General features: G+C 40.3%; 1 protein-coding gene across 1 annotated transcript in view; it reads left to right on the top strand.

Moving 5' to 3' along the window:
- The window catches only part of SLC12A8 (solute carrier family 12 member 8), a 157154-nt gene that overhangs the window by 131700 nt on the left and 12369 nt on the right, over positions 1 to 13085 (top strand). Inside the window, exon 10 of the mRNA XM_037132450.2 lies at positions 12645 to 12742. Coding sequence (XP_036988345.2) covers positions 12645 to 12742 — 98 coding nt within the window. The remainder of the gene's footprint in view (positions 1 to 12644; positions 12743 to 13085) is intronic.

A 13085-nucleotide genomic window follows, 5' to 3' on the forward strand; every position in this document is an offset into this window, starting at 1 on the left:
GCTTTGACAAAGTGCCTGGCAAGGACTCAGGATGCTTCATCTGTGGAAGATGAATATCCTAAATCAGGCACGAGGAGATGGAGAGAAGGTGGCAAAGCGGGGGGCAGCTTTTCTTCACTTTCTCAAATCTGCAAACACGGAGACACAGAGAGGGACTTCAAAGAGAGGCTACAGGAGATGAGAAATTCTGAGAGAGGGAGAACTCAATCTTCGAGTCTTTCATATTTTAGGTATTTGATGTGTCCTTTCATGAATATAATGGATATTTGAGTTTTTCATTTCTCCAATGAAGACCCTGAGGCCCTGTGAGACCTTGTTATGGGTACAGAGAGGTCTCAGAGCTGAGTGTTTGCACAGCTGGTCGTCACCCCCAGGCCTACTCATATGGAGGCTCGTGCTTCCCTTTACACAACTGGCCCCTTGATGCCAATGGGCCGAAAGGAGGAGATGGGGGGACAGGGAAGATGTCTAAAAAGAAATGCTTCACATTCTTCCATATCCCTACTTCTTCTTCTGTATCTCCAAATTAGTGTCAGGTTTTTAATGGTAGGAGCATTATTAAAAACTTTAAAATCATTTTATTTTGTCAACATCATAAGTATGTAGTTCAATGAGCTAAGTGGAATTAAAAGTCACATAATCAAAAATGTTTCTCATTCTTCTACACTATCCCATCAATCCTTTTCTGCCTCCTAGTTTAACCCCCAGAAAACCCCACTTTCAACAAAAAAGGTGCTTCTTCTGTTAACCTAAATGTTAGTAAATAATACATTTGTATTGCTAGTTCTTGATGTCAGTTTCAGATATCTTTTGACTTCTAATGATCATAAGTGAAGATTGAACTCATTTATGCCCCTCTGACTCCTCATTCAATGTCTCAGTGTAATTAATTATATTACAATTTTTATTAACTCAATGCCTAGTATTCGTATTATCACGATTGAGTAAACATAGTTTAACTCTGAGCCACACACTTTCCTATGATTACATTTCCTTTTTTGTCCATCGTTTTCTGTTTCTTGGAGTTAATAATTATGTTGGTTTTTTATTTGTTTATTTTTTTGCCATAAATTTTTCTCCAAGTGCTCTGGCAGATACATCAAATGCCTCTTAATGTTATTTCCCAAATGCTTGAGTTCTTCAGAAATCTGTCACCTCCATTTGTGTTTCTCTCTGTCCTGTGGCTACTCTACTGTTCTCCTCTGCACCGCCTGTCCCCCAGGCCTGCTGCAAGCTGTTGTCTTGGAATTCCTCTCTTTATTGCATTTTTTTGTTGTTGGATCCAGAGAATAAGAGATTTCTTTGGATCCAGGATACAAAAGACTTCTTGGATACAATATAATAGCAGACTTTGGGGTTTTTTTTCCTGCCTATGTAGCATTGAGTGACTTCCCTATATTTGAACAGTTTCCAATGTTATGAGTCTTGGTCGGAGGCAAAACAAGCCTTTCACACTCAAAACAAAATGGCAGGTATCAGTTTTCTACCCTCTCCTGCAGCCAGAGTTCAGGCACAAGACCAAGGCTCTGCCAATCAGATAAGCCCTTTTTATAGTGGGAACTGGAAACCCGAAGAAATGGAGACTTTGAGGAACTCTCAGGAAGTATAACAGTAGCTGCAGGATGACCACTCCTGGTCCCGGTGTCCAGGGTTTTCAGGGCCTACGGGTAGGCTGCAGCGTCTGGACCGTGTGCCTGCAGCACTGATGTCCTCATCAGGCTGCCCTGACAGAGAATCTGAGTGGCGTTGCTGGCCTGAACTTGATTCACCAGCCTTTCCAGCTCTTCTCAGAGGGGAGGCTGGGAAACGTCTTTTTGGCTGGTCGTATTGCCGTTTCACATGAAATTATACAGATATTTTCCCTAAGGAAGAAGAAGAGCTTGGGGGGCAACAATCGGGCTATACCACAATTGTCCTGTTTTTCATTTCCAAGAGCTCTTGCTTGTAATCTAACTTGCCCTTGCCCTTTTCCTTTTAAAAACAATTGCACATCATCTTATTCTTGTTATGGGTACAGTGGTTTATCGTATCTTTCTGGTAATATTACTTATTCTCCCTTTAAAGTCTTTTTCTCCTCCTTTTACTGCCCTATGTTCTCTAGGTTCTTTTCTCTTTGGCTTGGTTCTCTCTCTCTCTCTCTCTCTCTCTCTCTCTCTCTCTCTCTCTCTCTCATATAAGAAAGAGGCTTTACTAACATGTCTGTTGATCTTTTGATTTCTTTTCTTACTTTGAAGTATTAAAAAGCATACTGTTCATCATCAGGCCAGGGCTTGTTCATTGGGGTACCTCACTGTAAAATGATTAGGGAGTAAGCTAGGTTCTTCACAGGGGACCCCCAAATGTACCTATCTCTAGAGGGTTGCCTCTGGGACTCTTCAGTTCTTCTGCAGAAGGGTCATTTAATCTCTTTCTTGGGGCTCACCCAGATGGCTGCTTGCATTCAGGGAGCAAGGGAAGGGAAGGGACTTGGGGGCTCCCCATTGTTCAGGATATGGGCTTTCATTTAATTCCCCAGTTTGTAGCTCCAGTCCTGTACTCTTTGATAATATTGGTGTCCCAAGTCTAGGCACTCTCTGGTTTGATTTCTTTAGAGAAACCCCCTCTTGGAGAGTGAACTGGGCAAAGGAGGAGTTGTTACTTGGCTGCATGGATAGAGGACCTCAGTGTCCAACAGTTTCATACAGTTTTGTGACCAGCCTCCTGTACCTTACCACTTCCTAGGGATGTGGCGCTTCCTGATCATGAACTCTCTGGAGTCTACCTGGTGCCTTGGGGCTGCTCCTTACCCACACTTTATCTGTAGGCTCCAGGGTTCATCCTCCTCCGCTCTGCCTGGCCTGTTACCATCTTCTGTTACCTTTTTATCTTCTAAGACTTATTTTCCTCTTTCCTCTCTCATTCTCCCTGTGTTTGTGAGTTTATAGCTATTTAATTCCTTTTTCTGTCTTCTTTTTTGGTTTTCAGGAGAGACATATGGTTGGTTAGTTTGCCATGTTTAATCAACGAAGTGGTTGCTACCCAATCTAGAAGTGTCATAGCTATTGACCACTCATTCTCCTCCACCCTTGCTGTCTTTCCCTTGGAACAGACCCTCATCGTCTTGCACCCAGGCTCTTTTTATGTCTCCAAACTAGTCTCCAGCTTCCAGATTTTCCCACATCCTACTTTTCCTTCTCATTGTCCACTGGATAATCTTGATTAAAAACCTTCACTGGAATCTAATGCCTTCCATATGAAGTCCAAGATCCCTGCTGTGATCTACAAGGTTCTTTAGGTCAATTCTGCCCTGACCCACCTTCCTGGCCACTTATTCTCATGAGGACCCATGCACTGCACGTTGCAGCTAAACCCAGACTAGTGACCTAACCACATCATGTTCTGTGTGCCTCCCTGCCTTGGAGTATGCCGTTCTGCCTTCTCAAATTGCTTCACCTCCCCCAACTCCATCTGGAAAATTCCAACTTATGGTTTAAAGTACATTTGGCTTTCCAGACCCATTTTTACCCCCTCAGAGAAGGATTACCTAATTTCCCTGCTGTGCAGGCATAATATTTGATTCATACAGGAAGTATAAATAAGTATCACATTGTTTTATACATTCAGATCACATGTGTTTATACATCTGTCTTCAGGCCCACTCGTCTGACTGTCTTAAGGAAAGGAAATACTAGTTTTTCTCCTTTGCCTCTAGACTGTGAGCTTCCTTTAGTCACAGACTGTGTCTTTTCACGTTGTATTCATCACAGTGTTCCCACACGGCCATGGCACATAACAAACAGTAAAAGCTGGTTATATTGATGGACATTTGAACAAATATTATCTAAAAATGTGAAACATTGATCAGTGAAGTAGACTAGAAAGTGTTAAACTATTATAAGTAGACTAGAAAGTGTTAAACTATTATAAGAACCTAATGTATGACAAACCAGATGCATAAAATTATAAGAATCAAACCACTATTGAATAAATACTGTTGAGAGCAAATGGATCCAAAAAATTAACTTGGAGGCTATATTTTATGCCTTATATAGCCATGAATTCCTTATTTATAACAGCTGTGCAAAAGAGATATTTCTGATTATTGAATACATCATCAGAGATAAAAAGGAATCTGATTAAATAGAAATAAAAAACATTTGAACAACAGTGTTGCAGAAGGAAACAATTATTCAGACAAACACAACTGATAAAAGCATACCTTCCAAAGTATATTATTTTTAAGAACAGGAAGGTCAAAATCCAGATTCTACTAAGCAGAGGTCAGAAGAGATGAATATGTACTTTACATTTGAAAAATCAATTCCCAGACTCATTCACTGTCCACTCAACAAAGTAACTATTATTGTTAAGTGTTAAATAATGTTAGTAGCTAAAAAACAGGCAGCATTTATTAAGCATGTCCCACGTTCCTGACACTGAGAGAAGCACTCAACACAGATTTTCTTATCTTGGTTTAGTGTAGAAATTGTTACTACCTTTTTTGCAGAGGTTTAGAGGCGTTAAACCCCTGTTCAGGATACGAGCCAGACAGAATTTGAACTCAGATCTGTCTCACTTTAGAACCTGTGTCCTTAACCACTATTTGAAGTGTATGCTGCTTGCTGTCAGTATGTTTTATGAAGCAGGGCATGGTAGTGATTAAATCACCACAAATTCAACCACCTTTAAGATATCATTGCATATCTATTATACCGTCAAACGTTTAAATAAAGATAGTAGTAGGTCCGTGGTAGTCAAGTACACATACACATTGCTGGAAGCAATGCCCATGGATTCATTTCTTCTGGATCTGTAGGTTAAAGATTTTCATCAACTTTGGGAGGTTTTTAGCCATTATTTCTTTAAATATTTTTCTGCCCCTTCTACTCTTTCCCATCCCCTATGGGACTACTAGTACCCATTAGCTGGTTCACTTGACATTGTTTCCCAGGTCTCTGAGGCTCAGTTTCGTTTTCTCCCACCTATTCCTGTCTGTCTTACGGTTTGAATCATTTCTATTGATCTACTTTAAGTTTCGCTGATTCTGTCTTCTGCCATATCAGATTTGCTGTTCAACCCATCTAGTAAATTCTTCATGCTGTTATTGTGCTTTTTAGCTATAGAATTTTCATCTGGTTCTTTTTCCATGGTTTATATGTCTCTATTGATACCCCTTTACTGGAAAGTCATTGCCATCATTTTTCCATAAGTCACTGACATTGTGTTTTTATTGAATTCCTTGAGCATATATATTATACTAGGTGCTTTGAAGTCTTTGCTAAATCCAGTATGTGGCCCCCCACTCAGAGTCATTTTTTCTCTTGATTGTATGGGCACAGTTTCCTATTTCTTTGCATGTCTTATAATTTTTGGTTGAAAACTGGATAATTTAGATAACATGTGTGGCAACTCCTGACTCTGATGTGTACTTTTGAGTTTTTGTTGGTTTGTTTTAGCAAACTGCCTGTATTTGAATTATGGAATCTGTCTCCCCTGTGGTGTGTAGCTGCTGATGTCTTTACTCAGTTTTTCTTTATTCTTTTTTTAAATTTTTATTTTTAGACAGAGGGAAAGCAAAGGAGAAAGAGAGGGAGAGAAACATTAATGTGTGGTTGCCTTTTACTTGCCCCCAGCTGGGGACCTGGCCTCAACCCAGGCATGTGTCCTCACTGGGAATCCAACCAGAAACCTTTGGGTTCACAGGCTGGCATTCAATCCACTGAGCCACAACAGCCAGGGCAGTTTTTATTTATTCTTATTTTAAATTTTAAGACTGAATTCCTAGGGGTTCCCCCTGTGTCTACATGGCTCATAAGGCTTCCACCCTCTCACAGTGGATCTGTCTGTGGGTTGGGAAAACAGTCAAAGTTGCAGCCAGTTCTCCAGTCTTCCACAGCTCTTACATTTTGCCAGTCTCTCTTGGATTCTCCCAGGCAGGGCAATAGCATTCCAGTCATCCAGGGAAATGAGGGGAGGTATAGTTCTTCTATGGCTCTCTCATTACTAGGATCTCCCAATTAAACTTCTGCTTGTGCACTGCTGTCCCTACAAGGGTCTACTATATTGGCTAGCAAAGCTGCGTAGTATTCCCTGCTCAATTTCTTACTGCACACACCACATTTAGCTTATAAAGGCTAACCCACACTTTCATAGGTTTCTGGCCAGCTCCATGCTAGTAAGAACTAGGGAAGGAATGGGAGAAGCCCAGGAGAGAAGGGCACAGACTGTCACTGTGCTTACCCTGAGCTCCAACAGTTTTAGGGGTGAAAACCCGCTTTTCAATTTGTTGTCTCCATTTGGTAAATTTATGGATTCCTGAGTGATTGTTTTTGTTTATTTTGTCTAGTTGTACACTTAATTTTTATGGAAAAGAATTTGCCAAGCTTTTCACATGCCATAGCCAAAAGCCCCTCTGGTTCATTCTTCCTGGAGCATGATCTTTCAAGATGTAACAAGAAATATAAACCTGTGTAATTTCCCTGGCTTAGGAAATTTATTTGGAAGAATTGTATAATCAAGTTAGAAGTAACTTAAATGTACAGCATTTGGAAAGTGGTTACAAGAATTGCACTGTCAGCATGATAAAAGACCGCATGGACTTGAAACATGAGCCTTTGTGGACTGCATCAGTGTGCATTCTTGGTCTGTACATGCTAACCGAAGCTGCGTGTTTATTATGCTGATAAAGATATGGAGTGCATTTGTAGAGATGGTTTAATATTTTCCAGTAGTTTCTATAAAATTACTTAAGTTCATGATTTTTAAAATTAACATAATTGTTTTCACCCTTCATGCTCAAAGTTTTTATATCTGCAGGGGTTTGTGAGTATTGAATTTGTTAGACATACTACTATTATTTTTATTATGTTTTTAATATTTGATATTTTTATCCTGCCTGATGCATGGTTTTGTTTATTTGGTCTTTTGTTTTGCCACTAAGACTTGAAAAGTAAAGTTGCCTTTCTGACCATTACTCTAGAATTTACCCATGTGAAAAACATCCCCTCCTAACAATAGTTTACAAGGTTTGTTTCTTTCAATGAAATTCTCACGTGAGAAAAAAATTCCTTTAGTTACTTGGAAGGATTTTGAAACCATGTTATCTGCCTGTTTTGTCAAATCTGTTTGAAGTCATTGAGCATCATTGCATGAATTCTCTCTCATGTTCTGATGGATAAAACTGCATTGTGCTTGCCTGTAGGACACACCCCTTCCTCACTACTTCCTCCTGAGTTCCTTAGAAAACATACACACACAATTCCCTTAGGTACAGTATAATTGATACTGTGCAAGATCAAGATTAAGTGTGAAAGGGTGAGCTTAACATTTTGCAAACCTCAGAGAGGCAAAAAATCTAAGTTCTTAACCAATAATGTTCCTTCTTAATAACCAAAGGGGAGGGCTTCTGGCCAAGATGGAGGCATAGTTAGACACACTGTGCCTCCTCGAATGACCAAAAGAAGGACAACAACAAATTTAAAAACAAAAAACAACCAGAACTGATAGAAAATCGAGGTGTATGGAAATCCGACGACCAAGAAGTGAAAGAAGAAACATTCATCCAGATCTGTAGAAGGGGCAGGGACAGGCAGCTGGGCCAAGAGGCAATGGCTGGAGGAATGAGGCTGGCAAGTCTGCTGCTGGCGGGCAAGGCAGCAGCTGGCAGACCAGGCGATGTGCTGGCTGGCTGACAGGGTGGTCCCATATTCACGTGCAGATAAACCGGGAGGAACAACCAGGGAGGGAGACAGACCATGCAACCCAAGATTCCAGCACAGGGAAATAAAACCTCAAACCTCTGACTGAAAACAACTGTAGTGGTTGAGGCGGCAGCAGGAGAAACTCCCAGCCTCATAAGAGAGTTCATTGGAGAGACCCACAGAGTCCTAGAATATACACAAACCCACCCACCCAGGAATTAGCACCAGAATGGCCCAGTTTGAATTGTGAGTAGTGGGGGAAGTAACTGAAAACTGGCAGAGAACAGAGCAAGCAGCACTATTCCCTCTTGCACCCCTCCCCCACATACAGCACCACAACATAGTTACATGAGTTGCTCAGCCTTGGTGAACACTTAAGGCTCTGCCCGCTACTACGTAACAGGCCCACTGAAACCCCCCAAAAATGAAATGGCTCAAATGAAAGAACAGATCAGAGCTCCAGAAAAAATACAACCAAGCAATGAAGAGATAGACAACCTATCAGATGCACAGTTCAAAACACTGATAATCAAGATGCTCACAGAATTGGTTGAATATGGTTGCAAAATAGAGGAAAAAATGAAGGCTATGCTAAGTGAAATAAAGGAAAATGCACAGGGAACCAATAGTGATTGGAAAGAAACTGGGACTCAAATCAATGGTGTGCACCAGAAGGAAGAAATAAACATTCAACCAGAATAGAATGAAGAAACAAGAATTCAAAAAAGTGAGGAGAAGATTAGGAACCTCCAGGACATCTTTAAATGTTCTAACATCCGAATCATATGGGTGCCAGAAGAAGAGTAAGAGCAGGAAATTGAAAACTTATTTGAACAAATAATGAAGAACTTCCCCAATCTGGCAAAGGGAATAGGCTTTGAGGAAGTTCAGGAAGCTTAGAGCATCCCAAAGAATTTGGTCCCAAGAAAGCACACACCAAGGCACATCATAATTATGTTACCTAAAATTAAAGATAAGAAGAGAATCTTGAAAGCAGCGAGATGAAAGGAGACAGTTACCTACAAAAAAGTGCCCATAAGACTGTCAGCTGATTTCTGAAAAGAAACCTTGCAGGCAAGAAGGGGCTAGAAAGAAGTATTTCAAGTCATGAAAGGCAAGAACCTACATTTAAGATTACTCTACCCAGCAAAGCTATCGTATAGAATTGAAGGGCAGATAAAGTGCTTCCCAGATAAAGTCAAGTTCAAGGAGTTCATCATCACCAAGCCCTTATTATATGAAATGTTAAAAGGACTTATCTAACAAAAAGAAGATAAAAAATATGAACAGTAAAATGACAACAAACAGTTATTAACAACCAAACCAAAGAAACAAAAACAAACTAAACAACTGAAATAGAAACAGGATCACAGAAATGGAGATCACATGGAGGGTTATCAGTGGGGGAGTGGGATGGGGAGAGAGGGGAAAAAGGTACAGAGAATAAGTAGCATAGAAAATAGACAGGGGGAAGTTAAGAATAGTATAGGAAATGTAGAAGCCAAAGAACTTACATGTATGACCCATGGATATGAACTAAAGGGTAATGTGGGTGGGACAGGGTGTGCAGGGCAGAGGAGAATAAAAGGGGTGGATAGGATGATTTTAATAGCATAATTAATAAAATATATATTTTAAAAATAACCAAAGGAGCAACTATTTTACTAAGCCAATGACTAAAAAAGTGAATCATGTGTTGAGCATCTTAAAAGTATACAATTTAATTAATGCAATAATAGCAGTATTCTTTCTTTTTAAAAAAGTACTGGGGCCATCAATTTAAATCAATCATAAACTTTGCAGAGTTTATTTTAATCCACAATTAATAAGGAAACTTTTTTGAGCACTTCTACACATGAACTTCTCAATGTCTAGATTTTGCATTCAGAGATATAAAAGACAGTCCTTGCCCTCAGGTGTGGAGGTATAAAAGGTAAGTATAACAGTTGGCAGCACATGATGAAGGAAGATATGTTGAGAGTATGAAGAATTCTCTGGGGGCCAGAGTGGTTTGCTTATTCATTTAACCATACAAAACAAACAAGTATACACTGTAATGTCAGGTACTGACATTATGATAAATAAAAAGAGGGGTGATGGGACAGAGAAAGACTGGGGTGAAGAGGGGGTACTCTTTCAGATGGGTTTTTCAGAAGAGATCTCTCTGAGAATAGGATATTTTAATGGAGAACTGAATTGTATAAAGTAGTGAGCTGTGAAGAGATGTGGGAGAAGAGTTTCAGGCAGAGGAAATGGCATGTATACAGGTACAGGTGAGAACTAGATTGGCAGATTCCAAGAAGAGCAGTGGTCCAGCAGTGATGGGATTGGAGTGTGCCAGGGGAGAGAGGTGGGAGATGAATACCATGAGGAAAATGGAAGTCAGTGCTATGTTGGGCCAGGACTGTGATAGAAAGCTGAGAGAGGTTCTAGCTACAGCTGCAGTATAATCAGATTCAGGCTTTAAGATGATCACTGGCTTTGTGAAGAATGTATTATATAATGGTAAGAAAAGGAGCCAAAGCCTATTTAGAGGTATATTAATTAAGGTAGGCTAAACTGCTATAAGATATAACCAAATATGGAGTGGCTCAAATACAATGGAAACTGATTTCTCACTTGCACTAATAGTCCAGGAAGGGTGTTCCAAATAAGTGGGAGGCTCTCCTCCATGCACTGATTCAGGGACCCAGGCTCCCTACATCCCCTACCTAGGACCTTGTCATGTGCACAGTCAAGACTGACTTACCATGTGCAGATTTCAGGCATGGAGAAGGGGCACACCTTCTCTCCCAAAGATCTTGTGCAAAAATGGCACTCATCAGTTCTGTTGACATTTTATTGGTGAGCATTTGGTCACATGGCCACACTAACTGCCACAGTCCCTACCACAGGAGCTCACTGCAGTAAATCATACAAAAGTGGCTTGGGCTAGGGTGGGAGCAATGCCTGTGGCAAGGAGTGGTCATATTATGAACATATTTTGATGGTAAAATCAACAGTATGTACTAATGGAATAGAGGTAGGTGTGAGGAAAAGAGAAGTCAAGAATGAGTCTTAGATATCAGAGTGAATGCCATTGTTGTTTATTTGGAAGACAAAGACTTGGGAAGAATACATTTCTGCTTCAGCCATGTTAAGGTTTGAGGTGCTTGTTAGTCATGTAAGGGGAGGTATTAGGAAGAAAACTAGATATTCAAATTTTCAATTCAAGGATGACATAAAATTGGATCATCTTTATATGGATAGTATTTAAAGCCATGGGACAAGATGAGATCTCCTGGGAATGAATATATATTTGGGGGGGGAAAGAATGCTGAGGACTGAATGAATGTTGGATTGTACAATATTTGGGGTTGGAAGGAGGAGGTGAGCCAGCAACAGAGGCTGAGAAGAAATGGCAGTGGAACAGGAGGAAAACTGGGAGAGTGAGGCATCCTAGGAACCAAGAGAAGAAAGTGTTTCAATAAGCAGGAAGTGATCACATGTGTTAGATGCTGTTGGAAAAGTGGAGTAGGATGAGGACTTGGAGTTGACCATTGAATTTGAAAAGATCGAGTCATTAGCAACTTTAGGAAGAACAGTTTTGTGGAATGCTACAATCTTATGTATGAGTGGGTTGAGGAAATAACGGTGGGTAAAGAATGTATAGGCTATTCATAGCCATCATAAACAAATCAACAAATAACAAGTGTTGGAGAAGATGTGGAGAAAAGGGAACCGTAGTGCACTGTTGGTAGAAATGCAGACTGGTGCAGCCATTGTGGAAAACAGCATGGAATTTCCTCAGAAAACTAAAAATGGAATTGCTTTTTGACCTGGCAGTTCCACTGCTGGGAATATACTTGAGGAACCCTGAAACACCAATCCAGAAGAACCTATGCACCCCAATGTTCATAGCAGCACAATTTACAATAGCCAAGTGCTAGAAGCAACCTAAGTACCCATCAGTAAATGAGTGGATAAAAAAACTATGGTACATTTACATGATAGAATACTGCACAACACAAAGAAATAAGGAGCGCCTACCCTTTGCAACAGCATGGATGGAACTGGAGAGCAATATGCTAAGTGAAATAAGCCAGGAGGTGAAAGGCAAATACCATATGATCTCACCTACAAGTGGAATCTAATCAACAAAACAGGCAATCAAAATATAACCAGAGACATTGAAATTAAGAACAAACTTACAGTAACCAGAGGGGAGGTAGAAGGGGATAATGGGGGAAAAGGGGAGGAGGGTTTTCAGGCACATCTATGAAGGACACGTGGACAAAACCAAAGCAGGGTAGGATCAAGGGTGGGAAGTGGGGATAACTGGGGTGGGGGAGTGGGGGAAATGGTGGGGGGAAATGGAGACAACTGTACTTGAACAATAATTTTAAAAGGTTAAAAGAAAAAAATTTAAAAAATAATTCCCAAAGGATTAAGAAAAAAAGAATAAGAATGTATAAGCTATTCTTTTGAGGAGTTTTGCTATATGAAAGGAAAAGAAATAGGAGTTGACCAGAAGGTATTTGTTTAGGCGGGAGAAATTGCAGCATAAAATATACATATTTCATGGGAATGATTCAGTATAGGATGGAAAAATCAATGATGTAAAAGCAAAATCCCTGAGCGAGGCACGAATGGAAGGATGGGCCTTACACAGGAGCCAGGTTCACCCACTGTACAAGGAGGGAAGGCAGAGAGGAGAGGGTTCAAGATGCAACTGAGTTAGTAGATCTGGTGATGAGAGAATATGAAAGTTCTCCTTTGAGAGGAGAAATTGTAAACTTGTTACATCAGAGGGTGGGAGAATGAGTAGTCTAAGACCACAAGGGAGTTAATAGTTGAAGTAAGTGGAAGTTATCTTTTAGGCTGAGTTACAAAATTGGAGAAGAGCTTATAGGTATTTGCTAATAAGAATAGAAGAGGATTTGATGACAAATCGGTAACCAAGAGTTTGGCTCATTTATTTTTTAGATTTCTTCCTGAAGCATAGGCTCCAGGAACAAGACATTCGGAGAAGACCTACTTCTGTGTATGCTCGCATGTGCAATCCTTGGGTCTCCCTGCTGGGGGTGAGTAGCTTCATTTTTATCTCAGTTGTCTGTGAGACATAATTCAGGTGGAGATATGTGTGACCTCAGGGTTGGGGCTGTGGGGAGGAAGAGGAGGGTCTTAATTAACCAGGAGCAATGTGATTTAACTCCCTGTCACATTAGAATTTAGATGAGACTACATAGGGCAAAACTACATTTAGTGCATCACTTACGTCAGTGGTTTACTTGTAAAATAATTGATCATCTCTGATAACCTCCGGGTTACTAAATTTCTAGGTATACCAAATTAGAATCATTTCACTTTGTTTCTTCTAGGGAGGAGTAGGACAAGGAGCTATGGTAGAATATCTATATACTTATT

This window comes from Artibeus jamaicensis, unplaced genomic scaffold (genome assembly GCF_021234435.1).
Source record: "Artibeus jamaicensis isolate MK-2021 breed Jamaican fruit bat unplaced genomic scaffold, CSHL_Jam_final contig_793, whole genome shotgun sequence".
Taxonomy (NCBI): Eukaryota; Metazoa; Chordata; class Mammalia; order Chiroptera; family Phyllostomidae; genus Artibeus; species Artibeus jamaicensis.